This window comes from Hippocampus guttulatus, chromosome 5, assembly GCF_054856545.1.
Source record: "Hippocampus guttulatus isolate MCC_2025c chromosome 5, RoL_Hgut_1.0, whole genome shotgun sequence".
Classification (NCBI taxonomy): domain Eukaryota; kingdom Metazoa; phylum Chordata; class Actinopteri; order Syngnathiformes; family Syngnathidae; genus Hippocampus; species Hippocampus guttulatus.
In genome coordinates this window covers 6,397,927-6,421,121 of record NC_141265.1, presented here as the reverse complement: position 1 = coordinate 6,421,121, position 23,195 = coordinate 6,397,927, and the positions used below count along the sequence as shown (strand labels likewise).

The following is a 23,195-nucleotide window of genomic DNA, read 5'->3' as shown; positions in this document are numbered from 1 at the left end:
ATGGAGTATTTTGATAAAAATAGGTCTGACATGTCTTTAAAGCATCTTTTAAATCACGGGTGTCAAACTAATTTTTGTCGCAGGCCACGTTTTACCGTTTTCTTTGGAGGGCTGCTATGAGTGAAACCATATAAAGAAGTCAAGAATAACAAACAGTTTATTCACCTATTGTTTAAATTACTGTAGTGAGCGGTTCAGGTACAATAAAAGGCTTCCAGTATCACTCTTATTTATTACAAATGAGAATTTCAAACTTTGGTCGAGACTTTAGCAAGCATCATGAAAGTTACCATCTTTGATTTGCTTTCGCGGGCCACATAAAATGATGTGGCGGGCCAGATATGGCCCCCGGGCCTTGAGTTTGACACCTGTGTTTTAAATTGTGGAAATAATGCCTGGGTCTCCTTTAACCACTTTGAAACTGTATTTATTGTTGTATAAAGAAAAGAAATAGGGGGGAAAAACGATTTAATGTGGGTTTCTAATTAGAAACCGTACTCCTGATGTGAGTATTCAGAGATGGTGGCTCTGACCTTAACGGTCCCACTTGTTCTGTATTGTAAGCAGCGCAGTGACGTCCTGCTGCTATGATATCATTATGCGCTGCCTGGACATGTGGGCCGACATGTTGGGTGTCTCTCTCTCTTGACTCAGTAGGTTTGTCTTTGTCTCGCTGGTTGTCTTTCTTTGTGTGTGTGTGTGTGTGTGTGTTTGTGTGTGTGTGTGTGTGTGTGTGGCGGATTAGTGTGCCTCTCCGGTCCCTTGGCCATAATCAGATGGGACATTGGCTCCATGACGGCCCACAACCCCCACCGTAGCCCAGTGAGGGAGCCCACCTCCAATGTTATGCGTGTTTGACTGGCACTCATAGACCTTCGCAGTATGTTGGGAGCTCAAGCAATTATACCTGCACACATCAACCGGGAGCTCTCACCACCATTACAAATGAGCAAGGATACATTTGCGATGTCTATGCCGCGAAAATGGCTGAAGAGAACAAAAAAAAGAAAAAAAAAGAAAGTGAGAGTCCAGCAATGGAGACGACGATAATGTAGCTCAATAGGGCAGATAAACTTCCATTAGGTTAGTCTGAGCCCTCTGACCCTCAACTGGCCTGGCTGCTGTTAGTTTGACCCTCAACCTCTGACCCTTTGTCTTTCAGATACAACACACACGCATACACGCGTGCCTCTTGCTCTCTTTTTCCTTGACAGCCCTCATGCTCATATTAAGATCTACATGGCTGATTTCAAGGCAATTTCAGCCATAAACTCTCATTTGGGAGGGGAATTAGTTTGCCTCCGAGTCTTGTTACTGTGCTGTGCTTAACAACATTAGTCCGTTTGTGTGGCTTTTACATTAAAGCAAGGATGGATTGTACCATTCTAATCAACTGGCATTCTATTCCATTGGTCCAGGATTTATTGTTGGACATCGTCATACTTTCATTGTGCTGTTGCAGATGTTTTATACGGACTGTATATGAGAAAAAAAAACATGTTTGCTTGTTGTTTTGGCGGCGAGGCAACTCAAAACGTCATCTTTACAAATAGCATGCAACAGGCTTAAATGCGCTTCCGATGTTGACTGGCCGGACTGAAAGATTATAATGGTCGCAATTGTATTTGCAGTGTAGTAACAGATGTAGTCGGGCTTTGCCAGCCTGCACTTCACACAGACAGACGGAAGAGCACCATCAGCAAAGAAAGATGAACCATAATGAACTTTTGGCAATTACACTCCATCTCGGGCCACTTATTCTACACAAAATGGCTTCATTAATGACAGTCATTGCACAAATGTCTCTGAGTGTCCTACAAAGGCGTCTCGATACATTCAAACTAACAATTTTATCCAGAATGAAATAAAGATAAATTGTGGGTGTCTTTGAAAAAAAAAAAGCTTCTCCTGCATATATGGGTGGTAGTTTCAACGTATATTGAAGCAAAAACTTTTGGTTCAATTTTGTATCAGAGCACAGCCTTATAATTCACACTGGCTGCTATTAAAAATAAAATCTCTCCCTTCATTTTTGTTGTATTCTTCCACAATTTTCTCTGATATTTAAGAATGATAAATTCTTGCCAGGAATGATGGACCATTCATTCCAACGAGGAATAACACAAACACAATAATCGATTGCAATTTGAACATTTGAGCTATAAAAGAGATTGCGATGAAAATAAACCATATTAAAAAGGTGCTATATAAATCCAAACTATTATTATTATTATTAATACTATTATGATGATGATTAAGATGATGATGTATAATGCTTATTGCGATATACGGATTAAGCCACAGCTACCCCAAATTAACAACGCTGTTAACTACCAAAATCATTTGTATGCTTTTGTAATAGTTAATACGACAATACGTGGAAGCTGTTAAACAAACAAAAAATAATAATTTGAATGTAAAAATCTAATTATCATTGTAATAGTAATTCACATTTATGGGTTTACGCACAAAAGAAAGAAAAAAAATAATGCAAAAATATTTTTTGATGTTTGGCTGGCAATCAGTTCAGGGTGTGTCCTTGGGTTCAGAAGAGAATCGAAAATGTTTCAGTACAATGCTGTATTTGGAATGTCATGTATGATTAATTTCTGATCAGTGAGATGGCTCAAGTTAGAATATGAATTCCGTATTAAATTCCTTCTATAAAAAAATGGGAAATCATCAAGAGCTCACTGAAAATGAAAGCACTTCAAAACGCTGGATGCTCTCCCATAAATTTGTTGAGCACTGTAGATGCTTGTATAACAAGACATTACCCCAAGCCCGATTTAGATCAATCCAGCATGTTATTACCAAAAGTAAAGTCACTTATTGAACACTCTGCCATTATGAAAATGACATCTCAACACCCAGAGAAGTTGCCATATAGTTTGATGGTGTATCGAGCGCGATCTCTAGATTAATACATAGAGCACTAAAGTCACATAGGACCAGTTCCGATCAGTAATTTTTTTGATGAGATGAAATAGGATGATATTTTTCGACTTAAAAAAGAGAGAGAGAGAGAGAGAGATAAGGATAAGGACCACTTAAGTTCTTTGATCGCAAAGGCTCATCAATCTACTGTTGAAACACTGTGTGTGCGCATGAGAAAGTCCTTCACTGATTGATTATCCGTCCATACACACAGACTACATCTGTACTTGTGTGGACATTTACTTGCAAAAAGTGTTACTCCTGATACCAAATTGTTAACCGGGCCAAAGTTTTTAAAAAGCGAACCGTAATTCAATATGCCATTCAAAAACTAGGTTGCAATCCCCGAATAGTTCAGAATATTGTATGTCCGAAGTATGTTTTGGCTCTGAATATTTAAATCTCATTTTAACACCCTACAAAGATGTACACGCTCCGAAATTTCCTCCTTCTTTGCACCCACCCGGGGGTCATAGCAGAGCTCTGATCCAATCCATTTTGAAAGAGTTGGAGGCCCCTCAGAGAACTCATATTTTCTCCACCTCCGCCCCCTCCTCCTTGACCCAGTCTGGCATGGAAGGGTTAAGGAGGAACAGAACCTCTGAAGAGCTGCCTGCTTAACCTCTGACCTCAATGTGTAAGGAAAAAAAAAATCAAAGGAAGACCTATGTAACAAGCCATTAAATGTAAATAGACTTACTTTACAAAAACATGTAATTTTTTTCCATCAAATGGGTTAAAAAAAACAAAATCACTCCATTAGTGTTCATTTTCACGGAATACATGTACAAATGTAGACAGCCCGAGGAGAACCAGCCCCCCCCAACCCCCGTCCCCAAATTTCTTCACCCCACACCCCAGAAGACTCCTCCTCTCTGTGGGCAGCAGGTTGTCAGTGAAGGGGTCCAGCTGGTGGAGACTTGAGATGCCAAACAACGTGTCAGAGATAAGACAAGGCGGAGAAGGTATGCAGAGCGACCACACTGTGGGGAGATTGATGAGGAGTACGAGGGTTGGGAGCGTCTCTCGTGCGCGTGACATAGTATACATTGTTACACAGCCAACAATACCCTGCAGTGATGAAATGTGATTGTTGGACACTTTACAAGTATACTTTTAGAAAAAAGGTTGCTGGCGCATATCAGGACCTTATGTGCATTAACTTTGGCTCCAGACTTTCCACTCTGGAGGGCTGAATATAAATAACTTGGTGGAATGTTAATTACCTCTGTCATGTGTGTGTTTCCATGTTCGCAGGATTATCCCAAATCTAATCTACTGACGATATAACATTTTGGCCATTATCATTGTGGAAATTCCATACAAAACAGTAGACATGGCACTTTTGCCTTCATTTGCTTGACTGTTGTGTTGTTATTGCACACACGGACACGTGCGATAAAGGATGGAAGGTGATTTCCAAGTGCTCACCTCACAGGTTTGTGATCTCCCAAGACATAATTATATCATCTGCCTGCAGGTCCTTATAAAATTTACTTTGTCTTCTTTCGCCATCTCGTGGACCATCAGCACGCCACTCACGCCTGGCATTTGAAGGTAATGATGACAAGTCGGCTGTGTTCCCACTCACAACATCACAAAACGCTGCTTTGAAATATACAGCACTGTCTTGCGTCGTGTGAAAATACCAAAACTTAGTCTAGCCTACCCCTGCGAAGATTTACACCATGCTTTTTGCCAGACTTGCACTGGGCATTAAAATAGCGGGAAGACAATCGAGCGTGTACTTTTCCTTTAACGACAATGTGTATAGGGAGATAGCTGTGTCTGGGAGGCAAGTCTCTTCCCGTGGGTGGGTTTAGTTCCCCCTCAGTGACAGTTTCAATGTTAGAAGGATGTCTGTCTCTATAAGTGGCCTGTGATTGACTGGCAACCAGTTCAGGTTGCAGTCAGCCTTTAAGTCAGCTCGGTTAGTCAGTAGCTCACCGACAGCCTTAAACAGGTTAAGCAGGATAAAGAGAAATGGATGGGTGGACCTTTGAGATTTTTGATTTCAAGATTGTACAGCACACAAGGCTACAAACGCAGGCAGAAAACAACTGCAACCAACTGTTATCAAAATTCTCAAAAACTTTATTCACTTTTGAATATAAATTTGATTCCAATTAAACGTCCCCCTCCCCCACGTACCACCACTATTTTTCACCACGTGGAAATAGAGGGTCAACCCAACGACGGAAGAAATCTCCGCACAACTGCGTCTTGTTTCACAAGAATGACGTCAAATCAAGAGTAATAAATACTAGAAAACTCCAAAAAAAAAAAAAAACACTTTTCAGCTTTCATACCGTCTCGCACGCATACACGCATTAAGGATGCAAACTCAGCACCTTCTCATGTTACTGCATATAAAAACCTGGGGTGGAAATGTAACAAAACTGCTACAAAAAAGAAAATCTCAACTTTAGCTTCAAATTTGCACAGAGCCACAATTGTCATTTTACAGTCGGCACAGGCAGGAAGTAACACGATCCAGATGTGCAAGGAAATGGGTTCCCTCTAAAACTACAGTAAATGTGGTACTAACGAGGACCAATTGGAATGGCAAATAACAGATGATTACCAAACGTATAGTTACCTGAGTGGATCAAATATCACATTTACAGCACTGTATACGACTCTCACAAGTCAAAGGTCAATATTTGACTACGACTTATTCAAAACAGGAGAGTGACTGCCCCCCCCCCCCAAAAAAATACCACCAACAACTATGTTTCGGGTTGGAGTGGTCAGCTCAGGACAAGGGTGGAGACAGATCTCCTTTGATGGCCCCTGAAGATGATTGGTCAGCTGGGGGGGGGGGGGGGGTGACAGAGAGGACAACAACGACAGATGCGTGATGCTTGGATGTGCATTTACACAGAATGCGGTGGGAACAGTGTGCACAGGTTCCTCAGCCTGTAGCTCCATCGAAACAAACTGTTTATCTACGTGGTGCAACGCCCGAGGCTACTACTGCTTGTCTCATTGCAAATGAGCTCATAGCGCTCTTGAGCCGAGTTGACACAGCCTTTACGCTGACGCGCGCACACACAAGCACTGTGTCGTGGGGACCGTGCGTGGAGCTGCGCTTTGCTCCACTGAAGAGATTTTAAAATAAAATTAAATAAAAAGGCTCGCCCTCAGGCTTCTGCCGTGAGATTATTTTGGTCCATGAATGTCTGACGAGTCACAATTTACATCCTTCACGATGACGCACAGCGGAGGCGGGGGGGGGGGGGGGGACAGCCTGTACTGTTCAGGCTATGGTCTTCAACGGGGCTCACAGTGCAAACATTTGGTTGACATCAGTCATTGGGTTACAGAAAGACAATAAAACACAACTTTGATGTTCTTTGTCCTGTTTTTGTTCAGCGCCTGGACTTTTCTTGAACGTGGACTTCCGAGCCCAGTTTTTAATGACGCAATGCTTAGAGCAACACGGGAGGGGGACGGGGCAGGGATTGTGTGTGTGCATGTGCGTGTGTGTGTGTGGCGGGGGGGGGGGGCATATGACCAACTCACACACCACAAAATGACAGATTGGTGATATCATACTTTGCATCTTTTGGGAGAATCATAAACAATGACGTGCTTTAGGAGGCAGCGGTCCATTCAGGGACGCCACACCTGATGTGTGTGTGTGTCTCTAACGTGTGGTAGAGTGGGGGGGACAGGTTAGGGGTGAAGCGAGGATACTCTCTGTGGAGGTGGGGGCTGTTCTGCCTGCTTGCAATGTTTTCCGAGCTCTGCCTCTGGTAAGGGTCGTGAGTGACGGGCTCTCCCAGCGGCGGCGAGCTGTGGTGGGCTACGGCGCTGAGGCGGGAGCCCTGCGGGCTCGAGCTGTAAGGGGGATGCGGGTTATAAGGCGGGTAGGGCTCCACGGGTGTCATGGCGGAGGGCAGCGGGCAGTGGTACGACCAGGATGCACCGCCGCGGTCATCAAGTCTGCTCTCCGAGCCCGCGAACATGCACGCCTGACGCTGACCCATGTCGGCGCTGTAGTGGGCGTCTGTGAGAGATAAGCCGGGGGTACTGGACAGGGCGGGCGCCGGGGGAGGCGCAAAGGGGGAGGCGTGATAGTAGGAGTCGCCCGGGCTTCGTGAGCTAGCGGGGAAGGCTCTCTTGAAAGGGTGCTGGCAGTTTCCAGGGGAGCAGTTCTCCTCCACTGCACAGAGAAAATGTTGTGACATTAAATCAGCGCAGAGAAAGTTGCTGCTACTTTAAAACCGTTTTATTGCTGAGCTGAGCACCAAAAGTGCACATAAAAGACAATTGCATTAGTTTTGCGGCTTGACATTTACTGAGGCACAAAAAAATAAAAGAGTGCATAATTCATGTTTGTCCCATGATCTTAATGGACTGCGCGCATTATACTGTAGCTGGCACTGAGCTTATGTCAAGTATCCTAAGTCTACTTGGAGAATTTAAACACCATGAATCTTTGCCATGTTTGGACTATTTAGATATTCGGGGCTTGTGTATGGTTCCATTGTGCTTACATTTTGGGATGTCGAACTAAAGAATGAACGTAACACGATTACTCTCAAGTTTCGAGAAACGTATAATAGGAAATAAGTACCATATTTACAGGTAATTTCCTTATGAGTATACTGTCTTGACATTTTTATGACAAACACAAAAACAGACAAAAAAAGTGCTTTGTTTGTTTTCATTCCATTCTCTGTGCTGGCAACTGGCAAGAATGTCATGTTTGTATTCTTTACAAGGAATTAGAACTGCATTGCGAGTGATTTTAATTACAGTAACTCCACTCTTCTATTTACATGTTAAGATGACTTATACACATGTACATTCTAAATTAATTTTGAGCAGTTTCAAGTGCTTGCCACCTCAGCGGCTACGCCTGCACAATCGAAAGTGATCCAGTACAAGGTCTGTATCAACAGCGCTCCGTTTTGTTTGTCAGTGTCAGCGAGGCATAAAAGAAATATTCTTTATTGAGATGTGATGAACTGTGCTACATAATAATATCTCAAAAAAGAATGAATTCATATTGAGCATTGTTATCTTTGTAAAGGCAGATTGTCGTGACACTGCTCTGACATTGGCTTTCATTTGATGGTGGTTATTAGCAAGGCGAGGGAATGCATACTGTCAGTTATAGAATATGCGAGGTGGAAAACCACAATTGAATTTTCGCTCTGAAAAGCAATGCAGCAAAAAAGACAGTGTACCTACAATAAGCAAATCAAAATGTGTCCTGTAAAACCCTATCGGGAGAGTCAAGTTCTGCCCCGAACGTATTTCAGAGGGATTACGCTGTGCTCCGATGCAACAGTGATGAACCCTTCCATGATTCGATGGACGCGCTAAGCCACAGAATTTTAAATGCCGTTTTTTCATTCATTTTTACAGCATATGGTGAACCTCCATGAAAATCCGCTAATAATTGACGCCCCCACCAAGAGGATTTTGTAATCGCATGTCGACGCCACAACGGCGGGAAAAGCTCTTAAAACGGAGAAGATCACAAAGCATCAACATCATGCATCGAGCATGAACGCAATCATGAGCCCCATGTTACGGGTACATAAGCAACTGTATATAATAGTCAAATTATTTGTCACAAACAAACCACCTCCATATGATACTCATCAATAAATTTCGCTCGCATGCTGGCCTAAATTAGACATTACCACAAAATGTTGTGACATCACACAAAAGCAAAAACAAATATGCGCATTAGCACTTCACACAAATAATACGAGGTCATTAAAGCCAACTTTTCATATTTACAGACAATAATACATGTTAAGAGGTACAGGCAAATTGCAACAACCTGGACAACAACAGCCTTATTAGAAGCTGCATCAGCACGGAAGAAATTTAGCAATAATTTCACTTTTCAAAGTGAGTTTGGTGCATTCAAGGACAAGGCCACCAGAACAAGACATCTCAAACTACTATCAATGAATGAATTAAACTGAACAACAACATCAAGATTCCACTAAAAGGCGACAAAATAATAACTATTGCTTTGGTCTGAGCACAAAAACAATAAACAGATAAGTCTTCTGCAAATAACTGAGAAAAAAATTCCCCCCAAAATTCCATGAGCATGCAAATTCGCAAATGTCCGAACATGACCTGACTTCATTGTAGTACCACATTGCACCACAAGGGCAGCACTGGGGCCTACTGGAAGAGACGGCGAGACATGCGCTTATACACCCTTCACGGTTTGGCGTTTTATTGTTTGTTGTTCCAACAGAGCAGTGTTTCATATATTCTTGTAATGCCCTTTTTGTAAATGTTGCTGCTCTGTGCGTGTTCAATTCGCGGTTGTCTGAAAGTTTCAAATGATTGCATCCATGGTCTATGGCATTTTGCATGACACCTTTGCATTACACTCACAGCGTTGGGTGTTGAAATATTCAGTCCAACGTTCATTCTCCTTTGTTTTATGTGTCATTTTTACAGTAAACGTCAATTAGGAGTCTAAAAAAAACAGCTTCTGGCCAGCACGCTTTGCCTATTTGAGAAGCAAGTAGGAGAGAGAGAACAGATTCTAAGAAATAATATGTTAAATAAGTTTTAATGTGTTTGAAGTGCTTGAGAGATGTAAAGCTATTTAAAAAAAAAAAAAGAATACTTGGTATTTGCAGAAGAGCTGGAAATTAATCGCACCCCCTCCCCCCTCCGCGATAAATAGCGATTCACTGTATGTTAAAGGTCAAGGCTCCAAAAGCAATACTTGTAGCCGCATGACCCCGAAGATTTGACCCTGCTGACGTGACCTGATGAACAATTTAGCCATTCGTACCTTTCCTCTTGGTGCAATGGTAAAGTTGAGTCTGTTGGACGTGTTGAGGATGAGACAAGGTGTAGTGAGCTGACGGAGTCCCCAGCAGCGTCTGCGGGCTGCTGCTGCTGTTCAGGCCGTTCTCACAGCTGTAGGGCGACGTGGCCGCTTCGGGTGAGCCTCTCACGACCCGGACCTCCCCGCCGAAGGGACTCTCTGTGGAGCACGCTCTCTGACGGCCCGTGCTGCGTGGGACCACAGGGTAGTCCTTCCTGAATCAGAAAGAATCCAGCAAAAGGACACATTTGAATCCAGTTACGTTTGTAATTGCATTCAGGTATTTTCGCCTGGTCTTATCATTCGGGCTTCTGCCCCCCCCCCCCCCCCCTCTTCCCCAATCGCCTGTCTCTCTCTTTCAAGTCTACTTAAGCGCTCTCCATCCTTTCAGCTCTGATCTCCCTCTGTAAACACAGCCCTCTCGGTGAACTCTGTGGTATGTAGGGGACAGCGGGCCACATCTCGCTGACTGGCGCTGTGATAGTGACACGCACAAGCAGACACATGCACGCACAAACAGCAAGGGCCGCTGTGAGATAATTTGCCGCTCTAAAAATAAACATCCAGCCATGTGTCACTTCGGATATCGGCTCATCTCCACAAACCAAAGCAGCACAATAGCACAAAGGGATGGGCGGTGGAGCGCTGCACCGCAATGCTCTGCACAGTGGAGCCCAACACCCTCCCCCCCACCCCCTCCAAGTTCCTTCCAGTAACAGGCTCTCTCATTGGCCCAATGACATTCTCCAAACTGCAGACACAAGTGGAGTTCAGCTGCCATAGTGGAGATCAGCTCAGCACACAAGCGGTTGATGAGCGGTGACAAGAGTGATTCGCGAGCAGGGGTGCGCTCTCATTGGTATGGCGCTGCTCCACTCTTGTGTGTTGTGTTGTGCTGCGTTGTTAATGCTGTATTCTGCGCACCAGCTGTAGGGTCAAGCTCATCCTTCAGGTGACAGCGGGCTCACATCTTTTTTTTTTTTTTTTTGCCACTTGGCTCAACCCAACACATGCACTCTCGCACCATATGTACACCATCATAGTAGAGTGGGAAGAAGGAGGAGGAGAAAGCGGAGGAGGCGGATACAGTAGCTCTACATACAGTGGACCCTTGCTATTCGCGGGCAGAGGAACTGAGCTTGACTACAAATAGTAAATTTCATCCTTTTCACATCATTCATCAACATGATCTATTTTTGTTCTATTTGTTGTTGTTGTTTTTTTAGGTTTCTTCAAGGGTGTAAGATGAGCTCGCGGGACGACAGTTCAGATAGCATCATAGAATAAAGTCTGTGCATGTTTTGTTTGTCTGTGTCTTTTTGTGACTCTTATTCTGAAAGGAACATTCTCAACAAGTACTGTGAAGAAAAGATGAAGAATTTGGTAACAGGGAGGACAATTCGCTGCCAAGCTTGAATACAGTGATTTGATTTGAGTGATTGACACATACACGCAGGTGCTGGCGCGCGCGCACACACACACTAAGTGTACTCACCCTTGCAGTTTGGCCATGCGGTGCAGCTCGTTGTCGTCACTCCCTCTGAAGCCCTTTGCAAAGGGATTGTTCTCTATCTTTAACTGAGTAATCTGAGGACAAAACAAAGGATCTCTTTTATAGACTAGCGCTGACATTAAAGCGCAGCACATCCACAGGACCATACATGCACATAGATGCGAGCGGGCCCTTTTAAACCTTCTCGCCACCGAATGAAAGTCAACGGTTTATTATTAACAGGGGCCCCGTAGATGTTAAAAACAGCCCCGCTGAAGCTTCGCACGACCAAACATTCCTCAGCCGTTGAAGTTCTTGACGGAGAGGACGGTGTTCTCGCCAGCTGACACTGAATAAACTGTTTAGCCAAACAGTCGCCAGGTTTAAGCATTTTCAGGCCAAAGCTTTTAGAGGTTCGGCGCTTTGATGTGAGCTCTTCAAACTTTTCTCATGGAGGGGAAGCCTGCGTTTGGCGGCGGATAGTGTGAGAACGCAGGCGAGCTGCTCACGTCTAGCAGCTGAGAACGCAGAGATGGCCAATATACGGTCAGCAGATATCAAGTCAAACGCATTTTATGATAAACACACGGAGATTTTTTTTTAATAACCCAAATAAAATAATTTCTACTGCTTGAATGCAAATAGCACATTATAGTTACAATATTTTTCCATAGTACCATGTCACCCGCTTTATTCATTTTCACAACCTTTTTATAGTATATATATAAATAAATGTATTTTTTTTTAAAAAGTACATTATTGTTCAATGTATAGGAGCATCTGCTCCAAATACACATTTATAAATACAGGATCTTGTCCATGTTTATTAATCTTTTTTGACATTTATTATAATTTTTCAATGAGCAACACATTTTGCTGCAGATGTTGTACAATTTGACACGTGACGCTCGTGTTGGGAAATGAAGAAATGAGCAAGTGCAAAGAGTAGTGTACGGAATAATTAGATAAAGGAGTAAGTATCGCTTTTAGAATTTTTTGGTATCAGATGCGACTCGCTCGTAGCGATCACACGAAGGCCAAATGAGCCCAGGGGGCTTCAAGCCTGAGTGGTGTGTGTTTTGAGTGTAAAATGCATGAGCCAAGATCAAGGGGAAAAAAAGCAGGTCATTAGAGCGTGACACACACACACACACACACACACACACACACACACACACGTGTTCACGAACATGCACACACAAACATTTTTTTTCACCAAAACAGAGTAATTGCATCAAAGCAATGATGATGCAAAATAACTTTTTGCACTGAAATAACAAACAAGAGAAAACGTTTGTGTGCTGGAGGCTAATTGTGATCTGTGGGAGAGTTGGAAACATTTGGCTGAGGACATTTTGTACCAAACTTTGTTTTAAGGTTGGAATTGAAGTTTAAATTTTGGGATTAGGAACCCTCTCATAATGGTTTAGGCTTGGACAAGATGCTCGGGTATTACACAAATGGATGTCCTCATGGGACCATACCAGTACAAATGCTTTGTGTGTGTGTGTGTGTGTGCTGAAGTGGAACTAATTTGACATGCACACATAAGGCTTCTGGGGTCATTCTAGTGTTTTCAGCTATGACAAATCTATAATGGACCATCTCTACAAAGTACTAACATTAAAAAGTCATCATTATTTTCTTCGCTGATGCTCTCATCCTGACAAGCGTTTAGGATGTCCCTGCGTAGTAAAACTGACCTTATGGTTCTGGTAGGAGGTTACAGCGATGAAGGCCGTCTCAGAGAAGACATGAGTGCAGAAAGCCGTGTTCTTCGAGCCAAAGCCGTTGTTCTCGTCCGCCTTGACAATATGGACGCGGGGCTGGTATTTGTGCATGGAGTTTAGTATTATCTGCGGGGGGGGGGGGGGGGGGGGGGATTGGGAGGGTGAGGTTGAGTTTGCGTCACCAGTTGAGTTCCCATCAGCGGCAGATGGGAGTTGGCCAAAAAGTTAACACATTTCGAAGATGACATCAATTTGAACAAAGGAATTCACAGCGCACTAGATCAAAGTGAGGGAAAACAAGATTTACAACTCCTTTTAACTTAAGCTTTATGAATCCCCTCTGTGAAAATTGGCGTATAAAATGCACGGCTTACTTATTGAGAAAATTGACTTGCATCATCATGATAGCTGGGGCTAGTATAGGTTGACTCACTCAGAACAAAATAAAGTTACCAAATATAATGAATAGACACAGCTCTCATTTTGATGCCGCGTTATCCTGCACCGCTTCTAACTACGACCACAACAATAAACATCTTGTTCAATGAACACCTTGCCGACAGTGTGAATCAAAACCGAGCATTATTGTCTTTGTCATGGCAGAATACGATACACAGCTCGTGTAGTTGCCATGACAATTATTCTCAAAGTGTGGCAGGGCTGCCAATGTTGGTACGCAAACTCCCTCTTGCGGTCCACTCAGGAATTACTGACCAACTAACCAAAAAGGTTCAGTTGTCTTTAACTTTCAAAGTAAAAATATTTGCATGAAATGTTGAAGAACGGTTTGTTTAAAAACATTTATTTAGGTGCAATTTTTATTCATATTCATGTGCAGTACCTTTTAATTTAAAGTTTTACAAATTACACATTTTTTAATTGTTTATATATGACGATAGGCGGTTTGGAGAATTCATCAATATGAATCAATGATATTCAAGCAGACAGTGCGCACACTGTGCAAAATATAACAGAGGCTTACAATATTATTAAATGTAATTTTTAGGAATAAAAAGTTGTCATGAACATTTATGGGTATCATGCGGCATTGTATTTCTTGTCTGCCCAGGTGGTATTTTGAGTACCACTTGGCAAATGGTCCGCACTGTGGCTGGTGTAAGCACATCTGACCAGTCTAATTAATTTAATAGGACACATCGCTACACGTCTTCTGCTTTTACAAGAAAAATAAAAGCTGTGGATTGACACTGTCAGAGAGGTAAATAAGATAACTTTATTTGTAGACTGCAAATTTGTTGGCATTTGCAGTCTACAGCAGCAAAATTGGGGGTGGGGGTAGAATAGAAAAAAAACAGTGTTGCATGCACAAAATAAATGTTTCAGAAAAAGAACTGTACACAGTATAGAATGCAATATAAATATAAATTGCATCTTTTGCATACATAAGGTGGCTGTGCTATTTACAATGGTTACAGGTTTTCACGCATGTTTATTCAGCAGCCTGACAGCAGTCGGTAGGACCAGGCGGCGGTATCTCTCCTTCTTGCAGCGCTAGTGTAACAGTCTCTGGCTGAAGGAGCTACCAAGTGCTGTCAGGGTTGGCTGGAGGGGGTGAGAGGGACTGTACATCATAGCTTTTAGCATAGCTAGCATCCTCCTGTTGCCCACCTCCTCCAGAGTGTCCAGGGAGCAGCACAGGACAGAACTGGCCCTCCTGACCAGTCGCTCCAGTCTCTGGCTGCCTGACCAGCAGACAATGCCATAATGGATGGCCGAAGCCACCACCGAGTTGTAGAAGTAAGACTAGAAGAGTAAGAAATACTCTCTACCGATATGATTATGTACAGTTTGTTTAAATGGGAGGCTGATGTTACAAACATATTTTTGGTGATGGCCTTTGTTTGACATTTTTATGATTAAATTGGTGATGATTAAGGATGCAATTTTGATTGACACTGTGGGAGAGGAATGGATTTAACAGTTTCTTTATTGTCGTAGTTTGCAGTGATGCAGAACGACACTAAAATGTATTTCTGACATTTTATGCGTCTTAAGATTGAAATCATTTCAACAAGTTATTCAAAAGATTGTGCGACCACTCTTTGCTTTCCCACAATTCTGAGCAGCCGGACAGCAATTTGACCTTGACCCCCCCCCCCCCCCTCCCAATACAATGAAAACCACACACGATTTTCTCCACGGAATCGCTGGCCTTTTCGTGCGCGTGCACTGGGGCCCATGCATGCGGGCCTTCATCCAGAGGGGCTCAATTTAATCGCAGTGACGTGTCCGCCGGTGACATGCCTCAACTAATGGACTTCACAAGTCTTTGGGATCATTACTTAGGGGCCTGGAAATGTGATGTTTTGTGTTTGTTTCAAACAATACACGTTGACCTGCTGTTAGTGCTGCTGGTAGCCTAATTGGCGCTGCAGCGGGGCGCTCGGGAAGGGAACCAGTGTGCACTCATGTGGCCCCTGGCTGATTTGTGCTCTGTTATGATGGCTGCTGACTTCTATTCACGACAAAGCGAGGTGAGTACAGCGACTGCGGCTTTAAAACCAATGCAATGATTCTTCCAAAATTAAAAACACATCCTCAATGCAGGGCCAATGATTGATTGCGCCACTGGAGTACCATAAGAGCACTTTTGCCGTTTGAAATCAACCTCGCGTATTATTGTACTCTATAAAAATGCAATTAAGCAGCAAATCTCACGTGTCCAAATGGGTCCAAGTGGTTGTTGGTAAGTTTGAGCTTCTGGAAAGACACCAGCTGGCGGCTCCAGTGGGCCCCCGTGGCGGGAGAGTCCGGGTGGACGTAGAGTCTGCCTGGCATTGCTGGTTCGGCCTTACCCGTTACAGACCTACACACGTACAGTTTGATAAATATTGATGTGGCTACTATTGCACTATAGCCAGACATTGACATCCAGTGGGTCACAGTGGTAGGTCTGACCTATTCGTGCACCGCTGTACTTGACGGCACAAAACTAGTTCATTAGACTCGGGCACCAATATTTTACATGCGCTCAAATAAAACGAGGACTTTGGCTCAATCTGACAATTTTAACACTTTCAACTTCTCTGTTCAACATGATGCAAGATGGACACAGTTTTGGGCACAAACGATGCCTGCAGGTTTTGTTGGCAACTGAGTATGTTTATTTTAGTAGAGTAAAATATTATTTGGAAACACCTGCCCTTAATTAGTTTGTAAAAGTACACGTGTGCAAATGATCATGAATTGCACGAATGTCATTTGGCGCACGTGCGCTGCATTGCAGAAAAAAAGAGAAAAGACATGCCTCTTCGGTCTTGAAAGTTGTTTCACCTTTAAACGGACAAATTAAAAGAAAATTAAACAAAAGTAAATAATAAGGTCTGCTCCCGCATTTTTTTTTTTTTGTGTACGTAATTGAATTTGGGTTTGGTCGTTGTGCGCTTTGAGCCCTGCTAATGCAAAGCACCGCTGCGACACACCTTTCACATTTCAACTTGTGAATTCATCATCTCGTGCGCGCATGTAAAATTATATTTTGCCTTACAATTACTGGATGCATTCTTGTATTTGTATTATACCCACGCTCAATCGCATATTAGTGCGCGATAACGGAGGTCCTAAGAGGTGACGAGCCGAGCGGTGATGCATCAGTAGGACTCATCGGATTTCCCCCCTCAGCTGAATGGGAGACTTTAATCTGTTCCGTGTCGTCTGTCCGCCCAGTGAACCCTCCGCAGACTGATTTAACCGGCGGGTAGACGGAGGGAAGAGACTGGAAGTAGGCCAGCCCGGTCTCCAGAGAGGGCCTGGCTTTTAAGCATGCGATAAAGGCTCATCGATGGAGAGAAATTGAACTTTAATCTATATTTTCTAAATATTGGCGGCGATATCAGAATATCAAACCATCCGCGCATTTGCAGAATAAAAATCATGACATTTTATGGAACGCTCACGTCTCCTACAGACGTTCGAAAGAATAAACAAAAATGAAACCCACCATTTATTGTCTGCAAATTTATATCGGTGGTCATCCCCGGGCACGATGTCCATGAGGAGAATGTATTTGGTTTTGGGGTTGAGTCCTGTGACCTTCACTTTATAACTGGGGAACATCCGCCTATTAAAAACAAACATTAAGAATGTTTGCTCAATCAAATGTGGATCTTTTCGGTGTTATAAAACACGTTCACGCGCTGTTTTGCTGAAATGCATTTAAAAGGATGGTATTAAAAAAAATGTTCACAATACATAATTTCCTCCTTACCTTCCAGCCTTGGTGATGATCATTTCAGTTCCTACTTCATCAAATCTCGTCCAAAGCTCCCTGTCATTGAGAAACACTTTTATTCCCTCCATACCCTGCGGTAAAACACACACACACAAAAAAACGCCAGTTAGATTTATTAATTGCATCATCATCTTGTAAATTTACTGATAATAGGCCAAACAGCAGCTATGTGAATACGACAAATACATGGTAAATAATCCAAAGGTTCTACACACACCAGCTGAGTGGAATTTGTCTGTGGTGAAGCAGGTGATTTTACACTGTAACTGCTGAGATTGTCTTGTTTAGTCTCCTTGGGAGAATCCGTGCCGTTTGAGTCCGGACGCTCAGCGAGGCCGAACTGGTCGCCTCCGTTTGCCATGTCCCCCCTACACGCACACACACACACACACACACGATCAGTCCAACATGAATTTACTATTAAAGTCTAGAATTTTTTAACGTATTTTTGCAGTGTCTTTGGAGACATACAAAGATCAATTGTAAAATATAAACAAACGCATTCCATACGCATAGTGCATGTGATTTCTGATTCCGTGCAATGCATATTAATCCAATACAAACTCAAATCCAATCGTAGACACTGACTTCAAAATGCGATGAAACCTACAGATGTTGTCACGTGCCTTTATTAGAATTCAAGTTTAAATCTCTAAGTTATGAGTTCGGGACACTTATAAGGCGCTCATGCAAAATAACACAATGATTTCCATTGTAACTGCATTTGTGAAATCTAATGAATGGCTTTCACTGTAAAGGAGATTAAACGTCCATTGTATTGTTTTGAAATGAGATTTTTGCCACTCAACATGCATGGAGTTTCCATTCCTGTCTATATTTAATTCATTGCTACATGTCAGATATGTTCCGGACAACTGCAGAGATCACTGTACGTTAAAAATGCATGTTATAACATAGACACGGCATTTTGTGAGTGGCATCAAATGTGTTCAGTACTGTATTTGGATTGTCCTCTCCCGGGGCGGCGCACTTACCTCAAGCAGTCCACCCTGCAACAATCATGATCATCATCCTTCTCCCTCCACGATCACCTCTCTTCGGCGGAGCGTGTTTTAATTTCCAAATTAAATATCTGAAACGACGTCCACGTGTTTCAGCGAGATGACGTCAAAAATTAATCCACAGCGCACAGCTTTTGGAAGAACATCGGTTCTGGTTTGAGTGTCCTTACAGCTGCCGCTTTCCGTAGGCCAATCAGATCATTGCAGCTCTAATTTGTGGGACCTTGAGTGTCGCTCCTCTCCCGGTTGCCCTCACCGACTCGGTGCCAGCCCCGATCTGGACCCCGCTCATCACATCCTTCATAACAAATGGAGTCAAATCCGGCTCAAACACACAGCACCACCCCCTCGTGACAGTCCTGTGCTCCTATTGGCCAGAGCCGCGCATGGCATGGCCTCCCCCGCCCCTCCTTTGTTGTTGTTGCTTTTTTTTTTTTTAAACACACAATTATTACATACAATTAGTTGAACCAACGTTTCCAACACGGACGTGTAATTTACTTACATCCATATGCTTACAAAGCGGCCCAATTGTCGTCTAGAGAAACATAACGCCAAATAATTCCACAATGACAAAAAAAAAACCGAGAGAACGGCAGTCTGTGACGTCATTCGCAGCGTTAGTTGCGACGTCACACAACAATCATGTTTAATCTCGTGGTAGATTCACGGGGATCAGCACACTGACCAGGAGTATTGGACAACCTCATCACCGGGGGCAAACATGAAGGGGTCATTGGGAGGTTACGTCCGGCTTGCTGCTTTCTGCGCGGCGGGATGACACCGAGACATTTACGCATCGGCGGCTATTGTGTGGCTGACTGGGCCTTAGATGGACATGATATGATCTTATTATGGCGTTCTTTGTTGACATTCATGGGTCGCATGACCTGAAATATCACAGAACATGCCTTAATTGTTTACACTAATAATTTAGGGCTAATGGTTTTGAAAACTTTTTTTTTAAGTTCCACAGTCAGCTAAAACGTGTCGACCTCGAGGTCCAATAAGTGTACGTTTTGAATTTATTATTTTCAAACAGATATCTCGCGTCTAAAATTATTAAGTTGAAATGTGTAATTAAACGCAAACCTCATAATAGTGATGAGCAAATATCAACTGCAAAATTCGATTTTTAAAAATCAACATCACATCCTCCAAATTGACAGGAAACTCAGAACGGTTGGTTAAACAAAAAAATATTGTGCTCAGACCCATGGAATGAGCAGGCCTGGACCCCCCCCCCCCCCCCCCCCACCAAGAAAACACTAATCACTACGTTTAGCTTTTTTATACTGTTGTGAACAACATGTACACATGTACCCTCACCCCTCAATTATTAAGAGTCATAATTTACTCGAATAACTCCACATTTGCCACCATTAACAAATTTTAGTTATCATGCAAAAATAAAACGTACCTAATTCTAGTGCGTACAATGTTCTCCAAATACTGAATAAACAGTTAAGCGAAAATCCAGGTTATTAACTTTAGAAGATGTATTAATAGAACTTATAATAATACACGCCGGATACGGTAGTTTTTTGTGTGTACGTGTACGTGTACGAGTGTGTGTGCGTGTGTGTATTTGTGATATGTTGTCGTTTGTTGGAAGATTCATCAAATGAGGTTCCAGATTTTTACAGTCAACAATTTGTCCATGTAGCAAATGACGATTGAGCAGGAAAAATGAAAATGTGTTTAAATGGACGCCGTAAACTGTCATTCAGGCTTTTACAAACTGTGATATGAAACCTACGCGTAAAAGGGAAATATGTAAGAACATACTAAACATATATATATATATATATATATATACACACACACACACACACATTTTTACGCATAACACACAAACGCACAAAGCTAGATTTTCGTATCCACGTGAGCTGTAAAATATACGCTTCACGAATGGCGTCTAAGCTCTAAAATGTTTTACTGCATTTCTGCTCCAGATTCAGAGACACGTTGATTTCACTTTCTTCTACAAATATCCCACACTAAATATATACGATGCACCGTTTGCTACCATTCATCCATCCATCCATTTTGTTATCCGCATCCTCACAAGGGTCGCGGGGCGTGCTGAAGCCTAACTCAGCTGTCTTCGGACAGAAGGTGGGGTATGCCCTGAACTGGTTGCCAGCCATTCGCAGGGCACATATTTGCTACCTTGCCTAACTACGGTAATGTGGCAATCACAAGACTTGCAGACAATAACTGTCCAAGTTGGAACTGAGTAAATGTAGACCTTTCCTTTCCTTTTTTTTTCCCTCCAAGTTATCTTCGAATATAGGTTTCCCCCAATGAGACTGCAGCTGCCTGGCCTGGCCTGTGAGGCAGATGAAAAGTGAGAGGAGAAGGTTTCAATAGTACCTGAAATGAGGTGGTGCTGGCGGCTGAACTGCTCATTATTATGGTCCCATCCGGGCTTCAGCTGACTGGACCCTCTGTTCTCTGTCTGGAGGAAGTGGTGAAGGGGTCCCAGACCTCCTGCACTCAGCGAGTCCGTCTCACACACCTTGAGCTCGGCCACGACTAGGATGTGTGTGTGGCATTGGAGGGCGAGGTCAACTCATTTCTCTGCAAACAATCACATCACACAGGGCCAAATACATTCCACAGCCCCCCCACTCCTTGACTGCATCCAGTCTGTGAGGTGGTCTTATGAGGGAAAAGCTCAGATTTTGAGGGGGGGGGGGGGGGGTTGGCAGTGCTCCAAGCAGGGCCTGCGTCCAGCTGCAGGAAAACCTGTTCCACATTAATATGTCTTTATTGCTGTACATGTTAGGAGACCCTGCCCCACACTGGTTTACAAGAATGATCTGCTCCTCTTCATGAGACTAATCGCAAAGATGAGTGGTCCACAATGGAGGGAACCCTATTTTAAAAAAGTTGCATAGCAATAATCAAAACTATTGATTTTAAAAAATTATTCATCTACACTCTCTCAAACCTTTTACTTGAGAGAGTCAATGTCACCCTAAACTTCCCTATTTCACCCCCACCAAAAATGTAAGATGTTCCATTCAACGTCAAGCTCACTGGATTACATGTTATGCTGTTAGAAATGAAAGGCTATATATTGGTCCAGCTCCCTCCCACACAAGAAATAAATGAAACGACAAAATGTGAGTCGTAATGTCTCTAAAAACATCTGCAGCTTTCTGAAAGGGGCAGTTTCGCCAAGAATGATAGGGTGGACAGAAATTTCAGGAACACGTGCAAAATGTTCACTATGGCTATGAAAATAGAATATATGCCTCAAAATTTATCAAATTAATTGTTGTGGACAGTACAAACATGTCAAAAATCTTTTGTATCATTGAAATACTTACTATACACTTTCTGTAAGTTCATTTCATGTGATATTGACCCAGAAATCAAGTTAAAATTCACCAAAAATGGAGGCATCTTTACTGGTCTGTTGGGAGAACACCACTTTAATGTCCAATTTACTTCTTGTATTGTACTAGATTCAGTAGCTTATTTTGCAGCATTATAAAAAAAGTCATGACAACATATGGTCAACTAATGTGTATGCTGTAAATTACTTGAGAATATACAGACTGAAGGTCTGTTGTTCAACATAACTTCTCACTGTTTGCTTCAAATCTTCAATTTAGGTTAACATCAGCATATTTATGCATTGGGATAGAATTTGTGATTTGAGTGACGTGTTTCTTTTCGAAGTACATATGAGAAAAAAAGTGTGTATATGCATATCCAGTACTGTGGAATGTTTTTTTCGTTCACCATTGACAGATGTAAGTTAAGAGTAATTCTGAAGACCACAATTTAAAGCTCCGGTGAATATTAACATGTGTAGTCGTGCATCGCCCTCTTGTGGTTATTTCTTTGTAAGCAACTAAACAGAACCAGAACTGGGGCGGGGAAGGGCAAGAAATAAGTGACAAAGTCGAAAAGAAACAAACCAACAACAACTTCATCAAACACTTAATGTGGTTCGTGTATTTTCGTCTACTAGTCACAAAGCAGCATGCAGTCCAAGTGTGCCAGGAGCATGAGTGAACAATGGAGTAACTTGAATTTAACATTGATAAAAATAAAAAAAAGCCCAGTGTGGACAGTCTGTTGCTGCTTATTCATGTAGTAACATTAACATTTGGGGATTCAGAGTGTCTGGCTGCCTCGAGAGACACTGTCACTCAAAGGCGTTAAAGTGTCAAGTGACCTTTACGTTGTGTGAATGCGCAGGCAAGTGGTTCAACCTCAAACGCTGAGGGGGTCCTTTCTTATGGTGTAATATTTTTATTATTTCAAAGGAAAATAGTTAATTGTTCAAATGACGATTCTCGCATCTTGTTGTAACAAACTTCAACAGTCCAATTCACTTCATCCCTGTTACTGCCTTCAGATCCCTCAACATACCTTGGGGAGGTCTGTCTTTACCAGACTGAAAACTCATTTTAACACAGCTGACATTTCACAGGCACTCGAGGCATTAGCCAGCACGATTTAAACTGTTCTACCGAGACATTTAATGTTCAGCAGCCCTGTGGACACTGACGAGGACATGGTCAGAGGTCAGGACACAGTTTTAGGCTCTTTACCTAATGGAGCGTTGTGCTGGATGTGTGAAACACCTCACTTATCACAAGTGTCAAGCCTTAGTTGGACACATGCGCACGCTTTTCTTTGTGTCATCAGCATGTGCATGTCTGAGGCGACAGGGTGAAAGGGCAAATGAGTTGGCCTCGGCATGATTGTCCTGAGGCAGAAAAAGTTCAACCTCAATATGAATGTGTTGCCTTGCGGTATATTTCCAAATAGTCCGTGCACCTACAGAGTTCATTGATGCCCAATAGTAAGAGAATTTTTTTTTCTCCAGAATAAATCTTGGATCCTAATTCACTTGTTATTGCGACTTAAAGGACTGACTAACACCAGACCAATACAAAGACATCCGAACTTGAAA

The 23,195-nt window shown here is 42.7% G+C and overlaps 1 protein-coding gene across 3 annotated transcripts; it reads right to left on the bottom strand.

Annotated features, from left to right (window-relative positions):
• Positions 1–5,058: 5,058 nt before the first annotated feature.
• tbx5b (T-box transcription factor 5b) lies at positions 5,059–18,543 on the bottom strand. 3 transcript variants are annotated; one of them, XM_086112395.1, is made up of 10 exons: positions 18,427–18,540; positions 18,230–18,327; positions 17,452–17,602; positions 17,211–17,305; positions 16,944–17,063; positions 15,662–15,809; positions 12,956–13,108; positions 11,256–11,347; positions 9,725–9,975; positions 5,059–7,105 (listed from the first exon to the last, which is right to left on the bottom strand). In XM_086112395.1, the coding sequence occupies exons 3-10, from the start codon at positions 17,593–17,595 to the stop codon at positions 6,534–6,536; spliced, it is 1,575 nt and encodes a 524-aa protein (XP_085968521.1). In that variant the 5' UTR covers positions 17,596–17,602; positions 18,230–18,327; positions 18,427–18,540; the 3' UTR covers positions 5,059–6,533. The 3 variants fall into 3 exon arrangements, with proteins under 3 accessions (XP_085968521.1, XP_085968520.1, XP_085968522.1); XM_086112394.1 differs by having other exon boundaries at positions 18,230–18,543; XM_086112396.1 differs by lacking the exons at positions 18,230–18,327; positions 18,427–18,540 and having other exon boundaries at positions 17,211–17,270; positions 17,452–17,599.
• Between the last annotated feature and the right edge of the window lie 4,652 nt (positions 18,544–23,195).

Excerpts from the sequence above, each read along its gene's own strand:
- tbx5b (XM_086112394.1), bottom strand. The coding sequence starts at position 17,595 with ATGGCAAACGGAGGCGACCAGTTCGGCCTCGCTGAGCGTCCGGACTCA. Across the intron at positions 17,306-17,451 it reads AGACAAATTCCACTCAGCTG|GGTATGGAGGGAATAAAAGT; the intron begins GTGTGTGTAGAA and ends GTTTTACCGCAG. Across the intron at positions 15,810-16,943 it reads AAATTTGCAGACAATAAATG|GTCTGTAACGGGTAAGGCCG; the intron begins GTGGGTTTCATT and ends GTACGTGTGTAG.